This window comes from Protobothrops mucrosquamatus, unplaced genomic scaffold (assembly GCF_001527695.2).
Source record: "Protobothrops mucrosquamatus isolate PMUCROS unplaced genomic scaffold, P.Mucros_1.0 scaffold605, whole genome shotgun sequence".
In the NCBI taxonomy this organism is placed as follows: Eukaryota; Metazoa; Chordata; class Lepidosauria; order Squamata; family Viperidae; genus Protobothrops; species Protobothrops mucrosquamatus.
In genome coordinates this window covers 473,954-501,021 of record NW_015386903.1, presented here as the reverse complement: position 1 = coordinate 501,021, position 27,068 = coordinate 473,954, and the positions used below count along the sequence as shown (strand labels likewise).

Genomic DNA, 27,068 nt, shown 5'->3' with positions numbered 1-27,068 from the left:
CCATCTGGGACCACCTGGCAGCTGGCTTTCTGCAACACCTGGCAGGTCCCTTGGTTTCCTCTTCTTGCAGTAGACCCAATGGCTCAGACCAGAGGTCTCCAACCTTGGCCACTTTATGACTTGTGGACTTCAACTCCCAGAATTCCTCAGCCGGTTGAAGTCCACAAGTCGCAGAGTGACCAAGGCCGAAGACCCCTGGGCTTAGACCGTCTTTTTGATATTTTTCTTGGAGGTCGCCGGCCAAACAGGATTCGGTCCAACGGCTTCCAAAGCCAGCTAAAAAAGCCTGCCGGAGAAAACGGGAGCCGTCCCTCCCCAACAACTTGGTGAAAAAAATGTTCACCCACTACGTCAAGATGCCAGTCACCAAAGAAGCCTTGGAAGTTGTGGAGAGGTGGTGAGTCACAATGATCCCCTTTGGAGAAAGAGGTTTGCCAACTGCACCGAGCTAAGAAAAAATTAAAAAAAAACAACCGTGTGTTGCTGCCTCTTTCTGTTGTCATGCTTGGGCTTCTTGCCAAGAAAAAAATCTGTTCACAAGTGTTTAATTGTGGCCAGACTTTTCAGGTTTTCTTTGAGGATTTTGCACTATAAGCTGCCTTCAAGGGAGGGGGGGGAGCCATGCTGTAACTCTCCCAGCTGACTTGCTTCATTTTCCCAGCATGAACGTGTATTTCAAGCAACTGAGCAACGACCTGGACGCCTACGCGACTCACGCGCGACGGAAGATGGTCGATCCGGCTGATCTGGAACTCCTCATGAAGCGGTAAGGGTTAGGGTTTGCAAGGTCTCAAGGGCCCTGCATCAACTGAAAAAAGATATTTCAGTGAAGGCTTCCCCACCATAACGCTCTTCAGATGGATGGTGGGACAGCGAGAGCTCTTAGCCGGCGCAGTTCTTGGAAATTCTGACTGTTCATAATCACCACGTATTTGGAGAGCACCAAGTTAGTGAGGGTTGTTCTTAAAAGTAGAGGAGGGCTTTCCTCAGCTGTTTCTTTGCTCTTAACCTTATGGGTTAATGTTTCTCCCCTCTTTGCTTTCTTGAGAAACAGCTGAACAACGGCAGAGAGAACTGCCAGTGCAGGATTGTAGCAATTACAACAAAGACGAATACAGTGCTAGAGTACAGGGAGTCCTCAACTGACAACAGTTTATTTAGTGACCGTTCGAAGTTACAGTGGTACTGAAAAAAGTGACTTACGACCATCCTTCACACGTATGACCATCGCGGCATCCCCACGGCCACGTGATTTACATTCGGGTGCTTGAGAACTGACGGTTGCAGTGTCCTGGGGGTTCATAGGATCCCCTTCTGCGACTTTCTGACACGCAAAATCAACGAGAAAAACCAGGTTCCCTTAACCATGTTACTAATTTAGCAGCTGCAGTGATACACAGAAACAACCGGGGCAAGAAAAGTTATAAAACCGGGCAAAATTCAACAAATTTCTCACTTAGCAACATATGTTTTGGGCTCCATTGTGGTTATAAGTTGAGGGCTACCTGTAGCTCAGGACAGTTTACAAAGCCATAAAGGAAACTGGAAGGGCCTGGGCTACATTAGGGCAGAGGTCTCCAACCTTTTGTGCACCAGGGACCGGTTTCGTGGAGAGAGGTTTTTCCGCGGACTGGAAGGGGCGTGGTTTTGTGTGCTGCCTGCATCCCGCGGATGGGGCTTTGCTTGTTTGTGCAGACCGGTTGATGGCACTCCGCGGCCCGGTACCGGTCTACAGGCCGGGGATTGGGGACCCCTGGCCTAGCCTAGTCCCTACAGCAGAGGCCCCCAACCTTTTGGGCACCAGGGACCGGTTACGTGGAGAGAGGTTTTTCCGCGGACCGGAGGGGGCGTGGTTTTGTGTGCTGCCTGCATCCGGCGGATGGGGCTTTGCTTGTTTGCGCCGCCCGGTTGCTGGCACGCCGCAGCCCGGTACCGGTCTACGGGCCGGGGATTGGGGACTCCTGCATTAGGGGGATTTGTTGGAAAGAAGCAAGCACTATCTGATCTCAGGCATGCTTCTTTTGGCCTTGTCTTCTTGTGACCCCTTTCTGCCCAGGCAAGGACTGATAACAGACAAGATGCCTCTACATGTCCTGGTTGAGCGACACTTACCTTTCGAGTACCGGAAGCTGCTGATCCCGATCGCCACAAGCGGGAACAAAGTGATCCCTCAGAAGCCAACGTGAGAAGCTGAAAGAACATTTCTCCTTTGGAGTAAGCAGTGGAGGAAGATGTTCTTATAAGGCTCTGGACGAGAGTGGATGTAGATTTGTCCGTAAGACAGATCATTTACATGGCATTTAACTTAAGCATATGGGACCATCTCAGAAACAAACAATGCTGAATTGCACCTATTTTGTGTCTCAGTTACTGTGGTACAGAAGGAGCCTCGTTTTTCTGCCTGTGCTAGGTTTGCAAATTATATTTTGTTAAAAAAAAACCACACATATTCATTTGGAACAAAACTGTTAACTCTGTACTCTTATTCTCAAGCAAGCCAAAACGTGTGATCTTATGCTTATTTTACTAAACCTTTTCTTGTATCTGAAGATATTTAACTTATGACATTTTTGTAATCTTAGCTATTTTTCTTCCATTTCTTAGATTATCAATAAACGTCCAAATCTAGGTAGGTGCAGTTTTTAAGTAGAACAATAAATTAAGCTACAGGTGTTCCGTGCCAGTTATGCAGCTATTCAGCTACACGTATTCTGGACACAGTCTATCCTGATGGACAGATTTGTGTATATAAATTTATCCAACATATGTGTTTCTTCCAGCTGAGACTTACATGGCAACTTTGAAGGAACAGTATAAACTATTCTCATGATAGCATGTCCCTTCCACATGCTATTGAGGGAAAGTATACATTAGATTTTTAAAAATGGACAAAATGAATTTTTCTTTCTTCACTAATAAGATCTTTTCATATTTGCTTCTCCGCAACATCCTGGAAAAAGAATCCTCTAGCACAAAATCCTTTGATGTCAGATATAGGAAAGCTTATAAGGAAAGTTTATTTAATAGTTTTATTGCATCTTAACAACACTGTTTATATAAACGAACTATACATTTTTAAATCACTAATCTGGAAACCATCAGTTTCCAAGACTTGGTAAGCTCCCCTTTTTTTCAGTGCAAATTGGAGCATAGCAAAAATACGTTGAATTGACAGGGGAAAAAATTGTTATGTTGTTTGGCTTTGTAATTTAGTTTCGCTACCTCTTCAGTTGCTTGGCTGCCCTGGTTTCTGTGTTAATAATATAATCCTTTCTTTACTCTCTAGCCCCCAGCGGACTGTGGATAATTCAATTGTTATAAATAAAACATAAAACTTTTGAAAACTGCATAGGTTTAAATTATTTTAGCATCCAATTGGCTGAACTGTCATTTCACAATTTCTTCATGGGTTCCTGTTGTGGAATATTTATGGATATATATAAAGAGGAAATAACTGCTACTTTTTGCAAACAAACCTGAAGCTCTGCCAGATTCCACTTCAACCCTTCCTCCATGAGTGGAAGTTAAGTTCCCCAGTCTGAGAAATGGGATGCTCCGTACTAAATGTTTTGCGTGGATTTTAAAAGACATTTTAATAGCACAGACGGTGGATTTTGTCATGACTTTTAAGCTTTGTCTGAAGCCTAAGAAAATCAACCGGGATCGCGGCTTTGCTCCTGGGGGCTCAGTTATCAGCTGCAAGCTCTGGCAGGGCAGCTGTTCTCAGTTCGACCTGAGCAGGTCTTAAACGATTCCAATGAATCTCGGAGCGGGAGAGCAAGTGGGTCGAGTCAGTTGCTGGGATGATCTGCTTCTTCGGCCGCGTGAGAGGGAGGCACTTGCTGCGGCTGTCCCGAGGCAGCTCCCTGTCTGTGGAGATCTCCCATCATAAGCCTTTGCATCAGAATGTCTATGGGAAGGGAGACTGCCGGGTCCAGCTGCTCTTTGGGAACTTGGAAGGCATAAGAGAGGTAAGAGTCCAAGGTCTGGTCAGTTAAGCCGTGGTCAATTATACAGAAAGCTGCCCTCAGATCATCAGGCCTCACGTCTCTGGAAAGAAGAGGAGAGAAAAAAGCCATTGCTGAAAAGGCGGTACGTCAGACATGTCAAACACAAGGCCCGGGGGCCGGATGCGGCCCGCGAAGTAGTTTCATGTGGCCCGCGAAGCCATCCTGGGAACGGCCCCCACTGCCTTGGCCCTGGCCCAGGCCAGCCGGCCGGGAGCCAATGCACAATTTTGTGGTGGCCATCTATGCTGAAATGTTTGGATCCAGACAGAGGCTATTTGTAAATGCAAACAGAAAGCAAGTGGACAAGGAGGAGATAATAATGGATCTGAATTTAGATGTGCTTAAACCATTGGGAGTCACCTCCCACTCACATACTCACACCAAGGCTCCTAGTTCAGCACGCAGCTCGTTCAGATACGTCTGTTTCTCAACCACATATTGGTTCTTAAGTTTTGCGATTAGGGGTTCTGTTTTTCCTTCCTCATCCTGTAAATGAATGTAAGTGGCTTAGCAGCATTTTGTTCATTGTTGCTATGAAGCATTTCCCTTCTCTCAACTGTAGGCAATTATTCAACATGACAAAAGAGCTTGTTTTTCCCCACTGTGAAAGAATTCACTGGCGAGGTTTGCATAGTCAGCTGATTCCATCGCTGACTATAGGGGGCGAAATTCTGGCCCCCTCAGAGAGGGCGCGCAACTTGGGAGTCCTCCTGGATACACGGCTGACATTGGAAGATCACTTGTCGGCCGTGACCAGGGGGGCGTTTTATCAGGTTCGCCTGGTGTACCAGTTGCGGCCTTTTCTGGACCGGGACGCCTTGCGCACANGCCTAGGGGGGGGATTGTATAGGGATTTTAATAGGGATTTTATAACTTTTCTAAAAATAACAGGCTTATTTAATATATATTTTAATTGTTTTTAGATATTTATTGTATAGTTCCGTTTTTATTGCCTGTAAGCCGCCCTGAGTCCTTCGGGAGAAGGGCGGGATATAAATTAAAGTAATAAATAATAAATAAATAAATATTTCTAAAACTAAGGCTTGTTTAACCATAGTTTACCGAATAAATTACAATAGGCTAGCTTCCTAAAACATGTATACATATCTTGTCATGGCTTCCCACCAGGAGCAGAATCCCACATGCTGACATGAGAAAAATGTACAGTGAATGAACTAGAACAGTGATGGCGAACCTTTTAGAGACCGAGTGCCCAAACTGCAACCCAAAACCCACTTATGCATCGTCGGGTGCTGGGTGGGTGTGGCCCATTGGGTGGGTGTGGCCCATTGGGTGGGCGTGGCTGTGGTGGTAACAGCAGACTGGGTGGGACTAAAAAGTTCAATCAATTCCAACTTTGCAAGTTCTTTTTTTTTCCCGCGAGAAGTTGAAATTGACTTGATTGATTGAATCTTTTTTTTTTTGTACATGGTGGCGGAGGCCTAAAGCGAAAAGGTTTTATAAAACCCAGCTGAAGGCCTAGGACTGGGGCGACGGCATGCGTGCCCACAGAGAGGGCTCTGAGTGCCGCCTCTGGCACCCGTGCCATAGGTTCGCCACCACTGAACTAGAAGCAATGTAATTTTATGTAATGAAATTGTTCTTTGCTCACCCACAATTACAGACTGGCCAAAATCTTGCGAGTTGTTTTTTTTTTTTCCACTTAGAAAGGTAAATAATATTTTATATGCTTTCTCGGTATTCGTTCCAGTCTTGGAAATCTAGTCTTATTACACATCCCAGCCTTTCATCCCCATAAATGCTGAACTGCTTCTTATCCGATGTTCCAACTTACCTCTAAGAATAACAGCTTGTACATAACGGCACCAACATTTGGCCTGAAGCCAGCTGCATCAAGTAACTCCTGAATCTCTTCATCTGTTTTTAGTGGAAAGGCTGTCCTCAAGGCCAGGCTGTTGCAGGAGAGAGAAAACATGTTAGCCTTGGATAAAATTGAAGCACAACGTTTTTTTTAAAAAAGGGCTAATATTCCTTATATTAGCTTTTTTCAAAAAGGGGACAGACACCTCAGTTCCCCCAAAGCTGAGCAAATAGCTGTACAAGATGCTGTCTTTCCCTTACCCTTTGTTCACAGATTTTTGTATATATATTTTGTATATATATTTAGGTAGGTAGGTAGGTAGGTAGATAGATAGATGATAGATGATAGATAGATAGATAGATAGATAGATAGATAGATAGATAGATAGATAGATAGATAGATAGATAGACAGATAGATAGATAGGTAGACAGACAGACAGACAGACAGACAGATAGATAGATAGATAGATAAGTAGGTAGGTAGATAGATAGATAGATAGATAAGTAGGTAGGTAGATAGATAGATAGATAGATAGATAGATAGATAGATAGATAGATAGATAGATAGATAGATAGATAGATAGATAGATGGATAGATGGATAGATAGATAGATAGATAGATAGATGATAGGTAGATAGATAGATGATAGGTAGATAGATAGATAGATAGATAGATAGGTAGATAGATGATAGATAGATAGATAGATAGATAGATAGATAGATAGATAGATAGATAGATAGATAGATAGATAGATAGATAGATAGATGATAGGTAGATAGAGCAAGCAAGCAAGCCATAGAAAGATACATGCTTGGCATCACAAGATAGAAAGACCCGCACAAGGATTAGAGAATAAACTAAAGTATACGATGCCATCAAAAGAGTAAAATGGAAATGGAAATGAGCTGGTTACATAGCAAGAAGAACTGAGGGCAGGTGGACCAAGGCAGTCATAGAATGGATCCCACTTGATCAAAAGTGTCCTCGAAAGGGACCTAAAACAAGATGCATCAACGACATCAGCAAGTATTGCGGGTCCAATCGGCAAAGGAAAACTCAAGACCTTATTTGTTGGAAACATGCGGAAGAGATCTTCATCCTGCAGGGGATAGTCAATGGCTAGAATGATGATGATGATGATGATGAAATATATATCCACTTTAGAAACTGCCCATCTCACTCACAGAGGGATAATTACTTGCCCAATGTTCTGCTACCAAGGGACTCTTAACCTGAAAACTATTCCAGTTTGCAAACAGATAGCAATATTGAGTGTTATCCCAATCACCTGTTACAGTTAAGCTTCTATTATTCTTTAAAAAAAGATTAAACATGGTGGCAATCCAACTAGGATTGCAATGACAGTGGATACGGGGGTGGTGGTGAAATTTTACTTCTTCCTCTTCCTCTTTGGCCCTAATTTTGCTTCCAAAAAGAACAAAGCTACTTTAGCTTTCAACCACAGGTTGGAAACTCCCTCATATTTATCCCAGTGCAAGGAGAAAACTGCATTTCATATAAAATATAAGATACTCAAACAACAAAGCTTGGATTTGAGCAACATTCTTACATCTTTTGATAACCTGGATTAGTGTGTGGCCAGGATGTAGTTTTTGAAATAGTAAAAACCCCAAACATTGCCCTATATCAGTTAAAAATGTATAGATATTTCTAGGGCTCCAGTTCTGATTTTATTGTCCTGTTGCAGGTGCAGACGATACAGTGGCTCTTACATGAATTGCTCCTCTGTCAAGTGGCCGGTATTTTCGGTATCAGCAGCAGTCAGTTCTTTTAACAGGTTGTTCAGTTCCAGGAGGTGACTGTGATATACTCCCTCATCCAGCTGCGAAAGAGATGGAAGAAGCTTTAAGACAGGGGTCTTCAAACTTGGCCCTTTTATGACTTGTGGACTTCAACTCCCAGGAGTTTTGGGAGTTGAAGTCCACAAGTCATAAAAGGGCCAAGTTTGAAGACCCCTGATTTAAGATGAAGCAGGGTCCCCAGTCTGAATAATCAGTCCCATCTTCCTTCACCAGCATGGTTACCCTCTGGAGAATACCCCAGTTGTATCGTCAGCATATCTTCAGTTGTTGATCCAAACACCGCTGGGATTGACCGTTATGAAAACATCTTGCATGGATTTGATTGCTTACATTGGGATGGGCAACGAGAGACAGTTAAGGCAGGGGGAGTAGAACTTGGGGGAGAGATTTCGGCATGCAGTTCTCATTTCTGGCTATGCAATGCTGCAACACACTTGATCTCTAATAAAGCCATACCTTTGTCAACAAATGGAGCCAAGGATCGTTTTTATAGATTCAGGCTATGGGCAGTCTGACAGTACCACTGTCCCAAAGAAACCAGCTCTGGCGTGAACCGATTTAGGTATTTCTTTGTTATTATCTTAAGCAAGTAAAGATACTCACGTTTCCTGTCAGGATGTTAAGAAACAAGGCCATCATTTCATTCGACCGAAAGAGCTTGAGGTTTTCATAGACGCTGTAAGTCCAGTCAAACGCAACACCTTCGCCATATTTTTTCTGAAAGAAGCCTAGGAAGAAATCGGAGAGGCTGGATTGTTTCCCTCTCTGTAAAAATAAAAAAGAAAAGAAAAGAAAAAAAGCAGAAGAGACACTCAAAGACCAAATCGATTATCCTGAAAATTGTAGACTTAGCAATTATATTGTTTACTTGGGTTGGGCTAGTCTGAAGAAAAGAAGAAATAGGGGAGACATGATAGCAGTGTTCCAGTATCTGAGCGGCTGCCACAAAGAAGAGGGGGTCACGTTATACTCCAAAGCACCAGAGGGCAGGACAAGAAACAATGGTTGGAAACTGACCAAAGAGAGAAGCAACCTGGAACTAAGGAGAAACTTCCTGACAGTGAGGACAATTAACCAGTGGAACAGCTTGCCTCCAGAAATCGTGGGCGCTCCATCACTGGAGATTTTCAAGAAGAGACTAGACAGTCACTTGTCTGAGATGGTATAGGTTCTCCTGCTTGAACAGGGAGCTGGACTAGAAGACCTCCAAGGTCCCTTCTAGCTCTATTCCATTCCATTGCATTCTCTCTTCTCTTCTCTTCTCTTCTCTTCTCTTCTCTTCTCTATTCTCTTCTCTTCTCTTATCTTCTCTTCTATTCCATTCTCTTCTATTCTATTTTCATTTCCATATTCTATTCTATTCTATTCTATTCTATTCTATTCTATTCTATTCTATTCTATTCTATTCTATTCTATTCTCATGGATGTCACCTCTAGAGAGATTCAGTTGCCCTGAAAGAGGAGAGAGAGGAAAACCAAAGAGACCTGTTGATCTGATATAATTTTTTCCCTCCAGATCTCCCTCAGAAGGGCCACGACTTCCTTCTTGCTCAGCTTCTTGTTTCTAACCAGGCCATCACACCTCAGGTACGGGGGAATCCTTTCGCTTCTTCCCTGTGGAGAAAAAGAATTGCCTGCTGTGGGCAGCCTCAAATGCCTACTTAGATCAAAACAACCCCATATAAACCCAACTCGTGGCATTAGGTTGTTACACTGGAGTCCCACTGAAACAGCTGTTGTACAAAGCTGTGGAAGGGACAACAAGTGCACTTCAGAGGGCTTGTTGAGTGGGGCCAGGCTATTATGAGGTTGGCCACCCCTGGCTCTGAAGGACAGCCAGGTCCACGAGGACACAAAGATTTCCCTGTATCGATCCTTCCATCCCCCCACAATCCAGTCACAACTGATGAAGCTTCTTGGATGACAAGCAAAACATCTTCTTCCTCAAAAAACAGTCCAGCTGCCTATTAAAAAAGCACTTTTCAGACAACGCCGACCAGGATGACTGAGAATCCTCATAGACATTTCAGCCAAGCTTATAAACATTTTGCAAAGCCATTCATAATTTGCTGAAGTAAAACGTACATTTCTTTGAAGTGGAATAAATTCCCTTTCTGATCTCCTCCTCACCCCCCTTTTCTCTGGAAGACCAAGAAAAAGAGATCTTTACATTTGGGGTCCTTGGTGCTCTCTGAGCTGGGTTGTTTAATGGCAGACGTTTCATTAGCCAAACGCGGTAACATCAACAGTGCTAACACTGATGATGTTACCTTGTTGTTGTTAGTTGCAAAGCCGTGTCCAACCCATCGCGACCCCATGGACAACGTTCCTCCAGGCCTTCCTGTCCTCTACCATCTTCTGGAGTCCATTGAAGCTCACGCCTATTGCTTCAGTGACCCCATTCAGCCACCTCCTTCTCTGTCGTCCCCTTCTTCTCTTGCCCTCCATCTTTCCCAGCATTAGGCTCTTCTCCAGTGAGTCCTTCCTTCTCATTAGGTGGCCAAAGTACTTGAGTTTCAACTTCAGGATCTGGCCTTCGAAAGAGCAGTCGGGGTTGATCTCCTCTAGGACTGACCGGTTGGATCGCCTTGCAGTCCAGGGGACTCGCAGGAGTCTTTTCCGGCACCATAGTTCAAAGGCCTCCATTCTTTGGCGCTCAGCCTTTCTTATGGTCCAACTTTCACAGCCATACATTGCAACTGTTCGGTTAATAAAACGTCTGCAAGAAAACAGTCCAGCTCAGAGAGCACCAAGGACCCTTCATTTTAATCCCGAGCTACAAATATTCTCCTTTATTGGATCTCTGTTGGGATTAGACCAAGCTCTTTGGGGAAGTGAACCCCAGAAATCCATCTGCTGTAGTGGGGGAAGTCACAGAAGGACTTGCAAGTCCAACCGTACCCGCCCGATGAAGGTGTCGCGCTCTCTCAGGAGACCCCCGCCAATTTCCTCCAAAAGCACATCGACTAGCTGGTCACTTGTTCTGCCCACCGACAAGCTGCTCCAGCGCTCACTTCCACCAAGAATCACGTCTGCAGGAACAAGAACGGAATATCAGACAGGATAGGAATCTGGGAAATGGAGGAGCACTCTACTGAGGTGCTCATATTTTGTTAATCGCACGCAGTAAAAATATGCATAACAGAAAACTAGAATAAATACGGGTAGTCCTCAACTTATAACCACAACTGAGCCCAAACTTTATGTGGCTAAGCGAGAGAGTTAAGTGAGTTTTGCCCCATTTTACAACTTTTCCTTGCCACAGTTGTTAAGTGAATCACTGCAGTTCTTGAATTAGTAACCCGGTTGTTAAGTGAAGCTGGCTTCCCCATTGACTTTGCTTGTCAGAAAGTTGCCAAAGGGAATCACGTGACTCCATCATAAACGTGAGTCAGTTGTCAAGCATCCGAATGTAAATCACGTGACCGTGTGGGGGATGCTGCAGCAACGGTCATAAGTGTGAAAAATGCTCATACGTCCCTTTTTTTCAGTGCCGTGGTAACTTCGAACGGTCACGAAATGAACTGTTGTAAATCAGGACTACCTGTACACATCGGCCGCACTAAATTGTACCTGCACATTTGTTCCAGTCCGGGCGGGGTGTGGACGTCCGCTGGACATTGATGAGGTCATTGAAGTAGCGGTCTCGGTCTTCTGAAACTTGTTTGTGTATATCCAACATTATCTCATATTCCTCACGAAGGTCATCAAAATCTTTCTGAAGAATTGACAACTGAAGGGCAAGGAACACAGGATGGGATTGAGCACGAGATCTGAAGTTCTGGGTAAGGAATCTGATGGACTGGGGAGGTGGAAATGAATTAAAATATCTACTGGGAAGATGGTTAAAATTTGAAAATGGAGACGAGAACTACAAACAAACTCCGACCAGGCGTAAATAGAATTACAAGAATCTCTTACTACACAAGGAGAAAAACTTGCTGACTTCTAGTCAAGTTCTATTTCTAGAGCAAGGGTAGGCAACCTTGGCTCTTTTATGACTTGTGGACTTCAACTCCCAGAATTCCTGAGCCAGCATGGCTCAGCTTGGAAACCTCTTCCTTTTCCCTCAGCATGGCTGGCTCAGGAATTCTGGGAGTTGAAGTCCATGAGTCATAAAAGGACCAAGGTTGCCTACCCCTGCTCTAGAGTGAACAGAAAAGGCAGCCAATACTGGATCTCCTCCTCCACAATGGAGAATTGGCCAATTTTGCCAAGCTTCTGCCTTAAGTACCTTATCAGCCAAATCGTTATATTTTCGTTCCTGCAGTTCAAAATCTCTTCGAGGCACAACATCTCCGTAGTTTGCTTGCATGGTGTTCAGGTCCACTTGAGCTTTGGTGAGGTCCTGGCGGGCCACCCTCAGCGCAACCTTCAGCTTCACCGTGTCCTCCTCTAGAACATCCTCTAGAAGAGAAGAAGGAAGTCCAGGGACATTTCAAAATTACACTTAATTGGGAGAACCTTGAGCCTTCAGATCACTAAGCAGAAAAAAAAACCCACTAAGCAGAAAAAAAAGAATCCGTAAAGAATCAAGGATAGGGGAGAATCGACGAGCCAAGATCCAAACTAGACACTGCATGAAAGTACATTTAAAAAACAATAATGTAAATCAATGCTAGAGTTCCAATGAGCAAGATTGGAACTGGACCAGCTTGCTGACTGTCAACCTAGCGTCCCAACCAGGTGAGCCACTGCGTTCCTCGGTGGAGACTGATGAATTAGTGGGGGAAAACTACATCTTTTTCGTCTACCTTGCTCCTTGGTGAGCCTCAGTTCTTCCTTCTGACGGTACATTTCGTTGAGGTCCAAAAGTAATAGCTTGCGGGCGTCACACTCGTTGAGATAACGAAGATATTCTTCGGCCACTGTCTTTCGCAGCTTGGCCACCTGGACAATGAAAGGAAAGTGGGGGAGGCCATGTGATTAAAAGTCAGGTTTTCATTTCAGTAGAGGAACCTTATTCTGGAACATTTTATTCGATGCGCGGTAGGTAACTTTGGTGAGCTTAAAAAACTCAAGGAGATGATCCCTCCTGAAATACAGCCTTAATCACACAAATACAGAAGATGGTGGATAGGCAGCGAAGGCTGTAAAGAGCTCCTCCAAAAATAAGTGTTTTTTTTTTAATTAATTTTTATTTTATTTTAACTTTTTAAGCCTTTCTAACCTTGCATTTTAACCTACTTTTAACCCATTTTCAACCTTTTTTTAAACCTGTTTTAACCTGTTTGACTTTTTATAAAAGTCAGACTTTTTATAAAAGCATGGGAAGGAGCCCAGAAGCCGGAGTCTAGTGGAATTGTAATGCAGCTGACTAAATGGACTTTGGCCAGATCGGAAAAACACAAACATCCAGGTAGTCTCCAACTTACAACAATTCATTTAGTGACTGTTCAGAGTTACAACAGTACTGAAAAAGGTGACTTATGACCAGTTTTCACACTTACAACCATTGCAGCACCTCCAAGATCACGTGATCAAAATTCGGACGCTTGGCACCTGACTCATATTTATGACGGTTGCAACGTCCTGGGGGTCATGTGATCTGCTTCTGCGACCTTCTCAACAAGCAAAGTCAATGGGGAAGCCAGATTCCCTGCTACTAGCTTAACAATTGCAGTGATTCACTTAACAACTGTGGCAAGAAAGGTCGTTAAATGGAACAAAACTCACTTAACAAATGCCTCACTTAGAAACAGAAATGTTGGGCTCAACTGTGGTCGTAGGTTGACTACCTGTATGGGACAAATGCTGATAAAGGACCGATATTTTAGACTGTATTTGTCCATTACACTAAATTAGCCACTTGCCATTTTGGTCTGTTTTGGGGGGCACCATATATTCTACAATACTCTATCTCAAGAATATATTTTCTTCCGTTAGGTATAATAAAATAGCTGCACTCTGTCTTAAGAACTGATGATTCGACACAAACCTGATAATTATAATCACATATTCCATATTAATTACTCCGTGTGACTCTCTTCTTAGCCTGCTTTTCTTTTAACAAAGTCAACCCTGGAAGCTCCCCTCCCACCCCGGGGGGAAGGCAGTCAGAAGAGTTTTGAAAAGGCACAACTGTGCTGGCAAGGATGCACAATCCAATTTTCCAGGCCCGGCTGCTTGAAAGTATGAACAGGGCACGGTAAAAGACTCGCCTGGGTCTCTAGTGAACATTTTTCCTCCTTCATTTTGTCAATCAGCTTCAGTAAATAGAGCCGCTCCTCTTTCAATTTCGCGATTTCAATTTTCTCCTGCTGTTGAAAAGCCAGGATTTGCTGAGTACATTGATCAGAGGCGGTGACCAGAACCCCATTCACAGATTCCAGAGTGCAGATCTTTTCCTGCAGATGGGCTAGAAGAGGCAGACAAAGAGGCATCTAATCTCCGAGTTACTAAAAGTCATAAAGACCTGTGGATAGGGCTTTTAAAGAGCGCTGTGTTTAAAATTAGCTTAATCTCCATCTACTATTGGTATGGAATATTTCCTTAGGACAACCATGTACAACAATTACTAAAGGAAAATCAGCAGTTGTGATCTTCTGTTTCCCACTACTATTCTGTTCAATGAACTTACTAATTAGAAAGCATTGTTTAGGATTCTCTGTCATTTACTGCCTGGAAAGAAGGTTAAATATTTGGGTAATTCAGGAGCCGTGTTTGCATTTAGAAACTGCTGTGTAGTTGAAGAGGACACCAAAACCAAGAAAAACTGTGTTTAGGCCTGCATGTGGGATTGACAGCTGGTTCCCTCTGCACTAAGTTGTGTGGTTTGTTTGGCTTGATCTTAGCAGGATGCAGGAGCTCAGCTATAATCCTATAACTTATATTACAGTGATCCTTGAGTTACAACCTGCAACCGAGCCCAGAATTAATTGCCAATCGTTAAGCAGATCATGTAATCACACCCCCATTTTATGATCTTGGATCAAAGTACGGTAGATATTGGAAATTTGAACCCGGGTCATTATAGAACTCTGCTGTGATATACAGATAGTCCTTGACTTAACAATAGTTTGCTTAGTGACCATTTGAAAGTGCAACGGCACTGAAAAAAGTGACTTATGACCACTTATGGTTGAGAAGAAGAACGGGACCATCCAGACTAATTGGGATCCTGATATTTTTCATCTAAAATGCTGAGAACCAGCTGTGAAAATTAGCCGGTTCAATATCGCTCTAACATTTGGTAAAATGGTATCGTAGCTCTCTCACCTATCGTCGATTCATACTCCCTCTTGATGGAAGCCAGCAAAGGTTTGTAAGTCTTGAATTCTTCCATGAAACACTCAAATACTTCTCTATAAGGCTAAAAAAAAAAGGGAAGTTCCGGGGGAGGGAAGAGAGATAGAAATAAAAAATAGATACGCTGGCTGGGGAATTCTGGGAGCTGACACTCACACATTTAAAGTTGCAAACTTTGAGAAACACTGCATTAACAGTGTTGTTCTGTTCACACCACAGCGGGATTCTGGATCTGCCTCTTTTGCCTTGAAAGAGATTCTTGGTGGACTTAAATCAGTTAAGCTTTACAATAGGGATAGGCATTGCCTTGAAAGCCAGTTTGGTGTAGTGATTAAGGTGTTGGGTAGAAAACCAGTAGACTGTGAGTTCTAGTCCCGCCTTAGGCATGAAAGCCAATTGGGTGAGTTTGGGTCAATCACTAGGAGATGGTGAGTTCTAGTCCTGCCTTAGGCATGGAAGCGACTGAGTGACTTTGGGCCAGTCACTCTCTCACACCCCAATCCACCTCCCAGGTCTGTTGTTAGGGGGCAAATAGAAAGAGGGAGAGGTATTATGTACGTTCATCATCTTGAGTTACTTATAAAATAAAGGCGGGATAAAAACCTAATAAGACACACATTGGGTCCCTAGGAGCTTGAATTAGTGTCAGGGATTCAGAAGGGTGTGTGGCCATGTCCTAGCCATAAAAAAAAAGTTTGAATTTCTATTTTTCCTAGTTCCCTCCTTTCCTGGTCAGAGCAAAAAAGCCGTGCTTAGGCTTGGCAACGATGGTCAAAGATATTCCATGGGCCGATTGTGGATCCCCAAACCCCAAGATTTAAGGCTTCCGGCATTCCCTGCAGAACGCCGCTTCTCCAACCTGCAGCCTAAGTTCTTGAACTTTTCCTCTAGTCAAGTCGAGCACTTGCAACTCGGCCCGCAAGTAGGACTCCAGCTCTTCAAGGTAACGTGGCTTCGAAATCGGCATGAGCGGTTTGTTGGCGCTGAAAGGCAGAATATTATTAGCATTTGCTGGGACATTTCTACTTTGCCCAGGTTGAACATTACTACGTTACTGCCACGATGACAAAGGCCACTTATCGAGAGATAACCAACAAAGCCACCACGACAGACGTAGCGGTCGAAAGTCAAATTCTCAAATGCAAAGTCAAGTCCGCATTCCGGACAGAGAGGACCATCGGTTTGAAAAAGGCCATTTATGTTAACCCTGGGGCAACCGTCTCTCAAGAAAGGGGGAGGGATAATAATGGGAAAGCCGGCAACTACTGTTTATTTGAACCCCAAATTTCCTGGCTTTTTTTTTTTTGCAAGTCCGGAAACTTGACACCTCAATGCCATATCCAGACCTACCTTTGCCAGTCAGGGAGAGTGCACGGTTTTCGGTTCTGGAGGATCCCTTGGCCTGGTTCATAGGCTGGCCAGGTGGACAAGTGGCTGCTACTCGAATGGACCTGGGGAGGATGAAAATAGGCCGTTCACCTATGAGGTTATTTCCTCATTTGTATCTATATATGCCACTTTGAGGCCTTTGAACTCTGGTGCTGGAGAAGAGTCCTGCGAGTCCCCTGGACTGCCAGGTGATCAAACCAGTCAGTCCTAGAGGAGATCAACCCCGACTGCTCTTTAGAAGGCCAGATCCTGAAGTTGAAACTCAAGTACTTTGGCCACCTAATGAGAAGGAAGGACTCACTGGAGAAGAGCCTAATGCTGGGAAAGATGGAGGGCAAGAGAAGAAGGGGACAACAGAGAAGGAGGTGGCTGGATGGAGTCACTGAAGCAGGAGGCGTGATGGACTCCAGAAGATGGTAGAGGACAGGAAGACCTGGAGGAACGTTATAATAATAATGATGATAAAGTTGGAAGGGACCTTGGAGGTCGGACACGACTTCGCAATTAACAACAACAACAAGAAATGCCACTTTAGGAACAATGACTACAGTTCATAGAACCCAAATGCAGTATAATTTGTTTTTTATGGGGAAGCCATAAAGTGACCAGATGAATTGTGCACTTAACAAATCTGATGTCCCGCTGTTGGCCACTGGGATGAGGAAAATCATGGCATCCCAAGCTCTAATTGTTTCTCCATAAAGTGGACTTGGAGGGAATAGTCCAGGGTTTCTCAACCTTGACAACTTTAAGATGTGTGCTCTTCATTTCCCAGAATTCCCGAGCCAGCCATGCTAGCTGGGAGAATGCTGGGAACTGCATCTTCAAGATGCTGAGGTTGAGGAACACGGGAATAGTCCTTCAAATAGAAGGTTCTCCTTCACTGGGTTTCCCTGAGGGATCTTACTGCTTGAAGTAAAGGAAAACATGGCGTCTTCTTTCGCTGGCGGAATCTTTCTTCAATGTTGGCAATATTTTACATGCTACCCCAAAGACAGCAGATTAGGGGAGGGTGGATCGAATGATCTACTCTAGTGCTTCTCAACCTCACCTCAATGTGGACACCAACTCTCAGAATTCCTCAGCCAGCCACACATCTTAAAATTGGTAAGGTTGAGTAATATTGGTCTACTCCAGAGGTCTTCAAACTTGGCCCTTTTATGACTTGTGGACTTCAACTTCCAGAATTCCTCAGCCAGCATCGCTGAGGAGTTGAAGTCCACAAGTCATAAAAAGGCCAAGTTTGAAGACCCCTGGTCTACTCCAATGTTTGCTACCGCCTCCCAGCATTTGCTTTTGAAGAGAGCATCCTCATTTTTGTCATGGTAGAGGCTCTCCTGTAAGGCCCACAATACTCAAGGTGGTTTCCAAGGCCTGAGTATCTGATGCCGAAACCTGTTAGGTTAGGCCACAGAATGATGCAAACAGATGTTGGGACAAATATTGGCCTCTGCAAAAGTGAAAAGATGGGCTAGCTGAGCTAGGTCTACTCACCACATACTTCTGTTTCTTCTGAGATGAGACCTTCACCACAGGCAAGTTTTTACCAGTTACACATTGAGAAGATTGATGAAATGAGACCCTGTGGTACAGCAAGAAACAGGAGCTGGAGAACTCATGATCAAAGAGAGACCGAGTTACACAGGCTCTCCAATCCCAATTCACACCCCTCTTTTCAGTGCTCAAACACTCAGATAATCCTCGACTTACAACAGTTCATTTAGTGACCGTTCAAAGCTACAACATCACTGAAAAAGTGACTTGTGTCCATTTTTCACACTTATGGCCATTGCAGCAGCATCTGATCAAAATTTGGATGCTTGGCAACTGACTCACATTTATGACGGTTGCACTGTCCCTGGGTCACGTGACCCCCCTATTGCAGCCTTCTGACAAGCAAAGTCAATGAGGAAATCATTCACTTAACGACCATCTTACTAACTTAACAAAGCCGCGATTCACTTAACAACCCTGGCAAGACAGGTTGTAAAATGGGGCAAAATTCACTTAGCAATCATCTTGCCGACAACAGAAATGTTGGGCTCAATTGTGGTCGTTAAGTCGAGGACTACCTGTACCAGGTGACCCACGTTTATCCCCACTGCAGTTGATTTAAACATAACTGGCCGAGCTTTTCTGTGATTAGCAACATAAACTGCCTTTCGTACAACCCTTCTTCCCCATCTTTGTCCAAGGCAGTTTGTTTTTAAATGGGAGAATGTAAATTTCCTTTTTATTTTGCTTTTTTTTTCCCTATCTTGACCAAGAGGCGTAAAAAATGCAAACGGTTTATATATAGGAATATGTATATAATTCAATTTCCATTAAAAATTGTTGAGAATTTTTTTTACAAGAAAAAGAAAGGTGGTTTTTTTTTTTTAACAAATGCTGATTTTTTTTTTTTACAGAGTAGAACAGAGGTTTAGCAGGCTCAGTTCGATGCCCCATCTATGTGGCAGGAGAATCTTTTTTTAACAGAGCTTGGAATCTATTCCTAAGGTTGCTTCCCTACAGCTGAATCTCCAAATGAGCTAGGCAACCGTTCCTTTGGTCACCAAGCCATCCGATCAAGGGTTAGACCAGGGGTAGTCAACCTTGGCTCTTTTATGACTCGTGGACTTCAACTCCCAGAATTCCTGAGCCAGCTTAGCTGGCTCAGGAATTCTGGGAGTTGAAGTCCACGAGTCATAAAAGAGCCAAGGTTGACTACCTCTGGGTTAGACTGTTGATAATTACGGAAATTAAAAGTGTAACTATAGAATTAATGTTCTCTTCATTGCAGTTACCTTTTATCAGCTTCTGGACCATCAGACCTAGAATATTAAGAGGGATAGATATATAAGCTAATTTCCCCAGGAGCTTTCTTTTTAAAAGCTTTTAAAATTCAACAATGCAAACTAAACAAACCAGGGCTCTTTTAATTGTGGCCTGGCTAATAAAAAGCTGATCATCATCCACCACCAACAGCTTGCAGCCAATCCACTCTCGCTCCAGCTGCGATTTGAATTCCCCGCAAAAAAAAGAGGTGGGCGGGGCGGCCTTTTCCGCCAGCAAATCAGGAACGAGATACCCGCCACGGCCCCGCCCACAGGGCGGCGTCCCCTGCAGCGACGTCAGAGGGGAGGGCTTGCGCGGTGAGGTCACCGTAGGGGCGGGGCTCGCACAACCCGTCCTGGCTGGCTGGCCGGCAGATAAAAGGGCAGCCCGCCCTTCACTGACGGAGGGACTGCTGGGAGTTGTAGTTCAGTCGCGCAGCCGCGGTCGGGGCGCCGACAACGCGACCAAGCCGAAAGCCCAAACCCCTTCAAGGACCGACCGACCGTTGAAGGAAACCAGCCCGGCGCAAAAGAAACGTGGCCGCTCCCTGTTTCCAACCCGGACGGGGCTCTTGGTCTCTCCTCCCCACTTCAAGCGCCCCTCGAAGCGGACTCACCCGATACAAACGGAGGGGCGGGCCTGCATGGCCGCGGAGAGGGGAAACAGCCGCGGAGGCTGTTGACGGGGGGTCGCCACGGCAACAGGCCCCGCCCCTCGCCGCTTGAGAGAGGCTGCCGCGCCCTCTAGAGGCGTCCCGCGGTAGCGCGCGGGCCAGTTGTTCGCCGCGGGCTTTTTTCCGGGAGAATCCCGGGCATCTTCGGAGCAGGGCGGCTTCCTTGGACCGGGAAAGGGGGGGGGCTGGGATGCTTTGTGCGACGGATAGTTTATATCGTGGGAAAAGGGGGTCAGGCGCCTTAACTGGCCGTGCCGCGAGCCCTTCGAGGAAAGCTGGAAGGCTAACGCGCGCCAAGTTGGAGAGAACCGCCGAATCGCATCCCGAAATGGGTTTCTTTTCTTTACCTTCCTGCTTCTGCAAATTGCAGCGTTGCAAGGAGGGAGCGGCGGCGGCGGCCTTTCATAGAAAGCCTGTGTTTTAGACGGAATGTCGCTATTGCACGGGAATAGGGTAAACGTTGTCTTCGGGATTGTGTATAGAATGGATCTCGCTAGCTTGTTTTCCCTTGCCGTAGCTGATTTGCAGCTAATTGTGCGATGGGGTTGTTTTTGTTTAAAGAACGTGGAAGAATAGGCTTGGAAAGGGACCTTGGAGGTCTTCTAGTCCAACCCCGTACTTCAACGGGGAAACCCTGTCACTTTAGCCACACCGCCGCCTCCCTCCCTCCCGCTTTCTCATCGCCCAAATATTTCACCCAGGCGTCGCTTGCGTGGTTTTATTTGCTAAGGGTAAGGAACGCGCCCCGAACGTTCAGCTCCCCGTCTACCTTTTCTACGCACCCTCTTACTCGCTATCCCGAAGGCCTTTGCGACGCCGTCGAGTGGGCGGGCTCCCCCCCTCGCGGGCTTCCTTGGGACTTGTAGTCTCCGGCGCCTGGAGCCGGCGTAGCCCTGGACCGGGCGCCGGACTCGCCTTCCCGTCATGCCGCGCGCCTCCATTGTGGCCGAGCCCGCCTCCCATTGGACGGCCGGGGAAAAGGGAGCCCGCTCCCCTCCCGCTGACACAATAGTGGATCCAAGATGGCGGATGCGGGTGCAGCCAGCTTACCTGGGGGGGACTCGGCGCTGTCGCCGCCGCCGCCGCCGCCTCCCCCGCCGCCGCCGCCGCCGGAGGAGCAGGAGCTGAGCCAGCGCCTCCGCCGCCTCTACCCGGCCGTCAACCCGGCCGAGACGCCGCTGCCGCGCGCCTGGAGCCCCAAGGACAAGTACAGCTACATCGGCCTCTCCCAGGGCAACCTGCGCGTCCACTACAAAGGTGGGGGAGGCCCGGGGGCCGCCTGGGGGGGGACCGAGGGGCCGAGGGGCGGGCAGGGGAGCCTTCCTCCGGCGGGGGGGGGCGAAGGCCCGGCCGCCCCCCCCTCCCCAGAAGGTGCGAGGGGGCTGTGGGCAGGATTGGGCAGCCCGGATTTCAGGGGGTCCCGCCTGGGAGGAGGCCTGGCTGCCCGCTGGGTAGGTAGGGCAGAGATCCCCGGCTTAGGGGCTTCTCTGGGGGGAGGCAGAGAGAGAGAGAGAGCCTTTGCCCGGCTCCTTATGGCTGCCAGCGGGGGCTGTCGGGCTTTCCCCCAGGGCAGGGAGCGTCTTTTGGGGGTGGGAGAGCAGCCTTTTGGCTTGTCCCCTGGGGTGGGGTGGGGTGGGGTGGGGTGAGGTGGGGGTTACCCCAACGCAAGGGGTTCTTCTCCCACCAGGCAGCTTGAAAGCGTCTGGGATTCAAACCCCCTGCATTTTGGCTGGGGCAATCCTGGGATTTGAAGTCTCCTAGGGCAGGGGTCTTCAACCTTGGCCACTTTAAGACTTGCGGACTTCCCTGCCTGAGGGCAAAGGAGAGCAACGGAAACACACTGCTGTTATTCTTTGGTGGTCCCAGAGAGAGAGAGAGAGACCCACAGCCCCATCCTTTGAAGTCAAGGATGTTGTTAGTTGCGACGTTGTGTCCGACCCATCGCGACCCCATGGACAACGTTCCTCCAGGCCTTCCTGCCCTCTGCCATCTTCCGGAGTCCATTTAAGCTCAGGCCTACTGCTTCAGTGACTCCATCCAGCCACCTCATTCTCTGTCGTCCCCTTCTTCTCTTGCCCTCCATCTTTCCCAGCATTAGGCTCTTCTCCAGTGAGTCCTTCCTTCTCATTAGGTGGCCAAAGTACCTGATTTTCAACTTCAGGATCTGGCCTTCTAAAGAGCAGTTGGGGTTGATCTAGCACTGACCGGTTTGATCGCCTTGCAGTCCAAGAGACTCGCAAAGTAAAGGACACTTTGGGGCCATATTTCTCAACCTCAACAAGCTGAAGATGGCTAAAACCATCTGCTGAGGTTGAGAAAGGCTGCCCCAACGCTGTATACTTTGACCCTGAAGGATGGGCTGTGAGTCTCTTTGGGACAATAACAGAAGAAGATCAGCTATGCGTTTCCAATGCCATGTCTTGCTTGCTAATGTGTTGGAGCATCTTACAGATAAGGGACTGTATTCGGCCGTGGGCTTCCTTGTGGCTTGGCTGGCTGGCTCTTGAAAACCCTTGCTGCATGATTGTTTTCACTGAAGAATTAAAGACCCATCTCCTGCCTGTTTCCTTCCTCCCCCTCCCCTTCTGTTTGTTTAAAACAGGACATGGGAAAAATCACAAGGATGCTGCTTCTGTCAGGGCTACCCACCCCATCCCTGCAGCCTGTGGAATTTATTATTTTGAAGTGAAGATAGTTAGTAAAGGAAGAGATGGGTAAGTATGTGGCTGAGTGTATTCTTTTAAGTGTCTTTGTTGTCTTTGAGGAGAGTTGGAGCTGACTTTACCACCTGTACTTATCTTTGGTAGGAACGTGAAATGTGGCTTTGGTGAGTGATTCATGTCCTTTGTAGTAGGGCATTCATTGCACCAGCAGCATTTCAAAACAAGGAACTGAGATCATTTTTGGGGGTTTGGATTCTGGTTCATTGAGGAGGATGAAGCTATGAATCAAGTTCAACGCCAGTTCAGATTTTTAAAAACTGGTTTGACTTCCTGCTATCAAATACCAAACCAATGATATAAACTGAGATGAGACATGATGATTATGCCTCTTTCCTTATTGGTGGTTCTAGGTAATTACACCATGTTTACCTCTTAAAATTCCTATGCGGCCTTTTGCTGTATTAGATGTGAAATCCAATAATGTATAACAATTGCTGAAAAGGAGGTAGTGGAAATCCATTCCTGTAGCTGTTTTAACTAAAATTATTTCCTGGCTACAAAATTATTTTACATATTCCTACATGCTGGCCAGATTGATCACAGAAATGTCCTTAGTGCTGATTCACAGCTTTGAATTGGAAATGAGTTTCTCCCCCCCCCCCCCCCCCATAGTTGGCAACAACTAGTGAAGTAAAATCCACAGGGATTCCTTTCCTTGCTATATAAAATGATGTATAAAGGAATGGGTACACTTATGCTCGGTAATTCTCTGACATGAGATAATTGATATAGACAGTGGACAACACTGAGCTGATTGAATTGCTGATTCAAAAAAAAAATTAGGAAGTTGCATAAGATATTTTTCAGTATATTTCTAATTGTAGGTCTAATTATATTATTCTGGCATAGTCTAGTTATCTTTATTACTACTATTTTACAGTAAGTTTTGAGCTAATGGCTAATACAGGTAGTCCTCGACTTGTAACAATTCAAAGTTACAATGGCACTGAAAAAAGCAACATGGCTATTTTTCACAGTTACGACCTTTGAACCATCCCCATGGTCATGTGGTCAAAATTCAGATGCTTGGCAACCGACTCATGTTTATGACGGTTGCAGTGTCCCAAGATCACGTGATCTCCTTTGGCAACCTTCTGACCAGCAAAGTCAACCAGGTTACTAACTTATCAACTGCAGTGATTCACTTAACAACTGTGGCAAGAAAGGTTGTAAAATGGGGCAAGACTCACTCAACAAACGTCTCACTTAACAGAAGTTTTGGACTCGATTGTGGTTGTAAGTTGAGGACTACCTGTAGTCTGGAAATTTGACAGGCTACCTTTCTGTTGGGAACACTGATATAAAACAGGAGGGTTTTGATTGTTGATATGTTGATAAAAAGCTTGACTGCTAAGCCAAGGCAAACCATGCTTCAAGCAGATTTGGTTACTTGATCTGCCAGAAATTGTAGAATGACAGACAGTCGATCAGTTTGGGAAAGTGGGGAAAAGCCATGTTCACAATGTGAATTAAACTGAATTGTCTTGCTTTAAATAATTTGGGTAATGCTAATGATGAGATCACATATATGGCCACCAAGATACTGTAAATCACAAGGGTGGGGAGACCAGAAACATGTTTCCTCACTCGAGTGCACAGCAGTATTTTTATGTGCATCTTTGCCTCAGTTATTACAGTGAGAAATTGGATTGATTACTCTTGGAGATCTACTTATATAAAGCATTGCTAAATTGCAACGGAGGCTTTAAGAAACCATATAGTTTCACTTGTTTGGTATTTGAAGAAGAAATAGAAACATTTAAGATTTGTTTTTTATCACCTTTGTTATGTCTGGAAGGAGTTGCTTTTAATTGCCTTGATACTCTGTTTCATAAGCTTGTGTAAAGCTTAGCCCAAATCCAAGTTTTTCTGTATCTGTTTGTTTGATGTAGAGACTTATTTCAATATTGCTTCTAAATGCAACCTTTGTACTAAGGTTATAGCTTTGTTAAAATCAGGCTATGGGAAGCTGAGGGCACATTGACACATGTCAGGATGCTTCAGCTAGCTTCAGCCACCATCTTCATGAGGAAATATTTATTTACGTGAATTGACCCTTTAGCACCTGGACATAGTGTAAGCTTTTACTTTGAATAATAGGACGAACGTAGGTTTTTTTTTAAGTATTTGTGGTGCCCAGAATGGATTTGCAGTTAAAAAAAAACAGATTGGAATGAGGAATCCATTGTATTTCCAGCAAATATCACTCAGCTTTGAGTATGGCGCCTTTCCTTATTACTTAAAAGAGCTTGGGCTGGTTAATTTTGATGGATGTGTAGAACAGCTAGATAAGTTTGGAAATTCAAAGGTAATGATAGCAGCTGTTCTAAATCAGCAGCAGTACTTCTGTGCTGTTAGTGCTGCTGGAGGGGGCAAATTTAATTCATTATGCAACTCCCAGAATGGTTCTAAGGAATTATCATTAACTAGGTTAATACATTCCCTTAGGGGCCCATGATTGCTGTGCCGTTGGGTTTATGACCCACGGTGATGTGAAAATTGTTCTACAAAGCAGTTTTAAATTGAAATCTTGTACGTATCAGAAAATAGATGCATCATACTGGTAGCTCAATGGTCAGGAATGATGTAATGGTGAGATCAGAAAACATTGAGAAATATTTGTGCTAGATTTACACGTGGCTTTCTTCCCCAGTCTCAAAGTAGCTTACATAGGAATGCTTACACATTTTTGAGGTAGATTAGGTTGAGAACGGGCAACTGGCCCAAAGTCATCCATACCATGGCTGTGGATGGACTTGAACCTGGGTCTCTACTCCAGTGTTTCTTAGCCTTAACAACTTTAAGAAGTGTGGACTTCAATTCCCATAGTTCTGGCTGGGGAATTCTAGAATACGAAGTCCATGCACTTGCCAAGGTTGAGAAACATTGCTCTAGTCATAGACCATACTTTATTATTAATCCCATTTGCTAATCAGTCAATCTGCCCCAGGTGCCTGATGGGACCACGAGGTTTCTGAAGAGCACTAGAGGTATTTCCTGAGCATTAGAATTGAATCTTTCTGCTCATCAATCCAGGGAAGTCCTTGATGATAAGCAAAAACAGCCAATTACCAGTATTTCTTTGCTGTTACCTCATTGTCTGATTGTCACTAGGTATCCCTTTGAGGGAAGTATGGACTACAACAGGAGTAGGCAACCTTGGCTCTTTTATGACTTGTGAACTTCAACTCCCAGAATTCCAGAGCCAGCATGGCTTAGCATGGAAACCTCTCCATTTCTCCTCAGCATGGCTGGCTCAGGAATTCTGGGAGTTGAAGTCCACGAGTCATAAAAGAGCCCAGGTTGCCTACCCCTGGTCTAGAACATTATAGGGCCCTTTGAGAATTTTTGAGGCAGCTGGAAGATAAGATTACTCAGATTTGCTCAGAACTGATGCCAGCAAGGCAAGTTCTGTAGAGGTGATTGAATCTCACAGCTTTATCTGAGATGAGTTTGGACCAGTTTCTGTTCAGGTGTGACCCGGTAATGTATGACATCAGCTCAACAACTTGTAGCCTGGATCCTTTCTCTTCCTGGTTGGTGACAATCTCTTAGAGACGTGACAGAAGACTGGGCTAGAGCAGGGGTGTCAAACTGCTGCCCCACGTTACCTGGCATAAAATAATGAATGGTTTCTTCTGTCATTTTAGTGTATATTTTAACCTTATTTTACAGGTGCATACGCCGCACAGAGTCTGTTACGATTAAAGTGGCATGCAAGGCTAGTAAAATGAAGTAATAAAAGGTAGCAATTATTTATGAGATTGACAGATGAAACTTGCGTTTATTCGTGATTCTGATGCTACTTATTTCTAGCCCTCTGCCTGAACACTTGATTTATTTAGGGTATTCTAAAGTCCCATTAGGGTTTATCACAAACGAGAGCTAATTTAGAAAAAGGAATTAGTGCACTATTTAGGCTTATTCTTTCAGTAATCAGAAAATATCTCAGTCTTTTGGCAGTTGGAGGGCTGTCTTAATCTTAAAATGGTCTGTTTGTTTGTCCTTCAAAATGATAAGTTACTGGTGCCAGATAACATTTAGGACAAATAAAAGCCAAGAAAATTTTTGGCACAAAGCAGGAGCCAAAAGGTGTCGTAAAGAAGGCAAAAAAAAATGAACAGTGAGCGGAAAAAGAGAGAGCAAAGAAAGAATATAGAAAGAGCTTCCCGAGAAAGGCTTGTCAATTCTGCCTGAATATGTTCCTAAGGGTTTCTGGAAGGCTGAATTGCGTGAACATCTTCATTAACACAGCATGCTTTGTGAGCTAGAAAGAAACATCTGGCCGCTTTATTGAGCCGACTCATTCAATTTAATATGATTTTTTAAAACAGCCGTCTCTATTTTTCTGCCTTCTGAGGGAGCCTGTATAGCAGGGGTGTCAAACTCAATTTCATTGAGGGCCGCATCAGCATTGCAGTTGCCCTCGGGGTGTGTGTGTGTGGCCAGGGTGGGTGCGGCCTACTGGGTGGGCGTGGAGGGAGTGGGTGTGGCCTACTGGGTGGGCGTGGCCAGCTCTACATCGTTCGCATCAAGGGTGCCTATAGGGGCCTGGGCAGGAG

At 45.1% G+C, this 27,068-nt stretch overlaps 2 protein-coding genes across 2 annotated transcripts; one reads left to right on the top strand and one right to left on the bottom strand.

Annotated features, from left to right (window-relative positions):
* The first annotated feature begins 325 nt into the window (after positions 1–325).
* Positions 326–2,287, top strand: CENPT (centromere protein T). The gene is made up of 3 exons (XM_015817561.2): positions 326–397; positions 662–766; positions 2,057–2,287. Exons 1-3 carry the CDS (start codon positions 336–338, stop codon positions 2,184–2,186), a joined length of 297 nt encoding a protein of 98 aa, XP_015673047.1. The 5' UTR covers positions 326–335; the 3' UTR covers positions 2,187–2,287.
* A 637-nt stretch (positions 2,288–2,924) lies between these two features.
* Positions 2,925–19,755, bottom strand: TSNAXIP1 (translin associated factor X interacting protein 1). The gene is made up of 16 exons (XM_015817560.1): positions 19,727–19,755; positions 17,788–17,875; positions 16,255–16,355; positions 15,764–15,887; positions 14,875–14,968; positions 13,818–14,014; positions 12,411–12,546; positions 11,891–12,063; positions 11,230–11,389; positions 10,558–10,688; positions 9,142–9,270; positions 8,260–8,421; positions 7,567–7,676; positions 5,806–5,923; positions 4,390–4,496; positions 2,925–4,050 (listed from the first exon to the last, which is right to left on the bottom strand). The coding sequence occupies exons 1-16, from the start codon at positions 19,753–19,755 to the stop codon at positions 3,792–3,794; spliced, it is 2,118 nt and encodes a 705-aa protein (XP_015673046.1). The 3' UTR covers positions 2,925–3,791.
* Between the last annotated feature and the right edge of the window lie 7,313 nt (positions 19,756–27,068).

Coding starts and splice junctions, on each gene's coding strand:
- CENPT (XM_015817561.2), top strand. CDS start 336: ATGTTCACCCACTACGTCAAGATGCCAGTCACCAAAGAAGCCTTGGAA. Junction 398..661: donor TTGGAAGTTGTGGAGAGGTG/GTGAGTCACAAT, acceptor TCATTTTCCCAG/CATGAACGTGTATTTCAAGC. Junction 767..2,056: donor CTGGAACTCCTCATGAAGCG/GTAAGGGTTAGG, acceptor CTTTCTGCCCAG/GCAAGGACTGATAACAGACA.
- TSNAXIP1 (XM_015817560.1), bottom strand. CDS start 19,755: ATGCAGGCCCGCCCCTCCGTTTGTATCGG. Junction 17,876..19,726: donor CGCCCCTCCGTTTGTATCGG/GTGAGTCCGCTT, acceptor GCTGTACCACAG/GGTCTCATTTCATCAATCTT. Junction 14,015..14,874: donor GGAGTATGAATCGACGATAG/GTGAGAGAGCTA, acceptor TGCCTCTTCTAG/CCCATCTGCAGGAAAAGATC.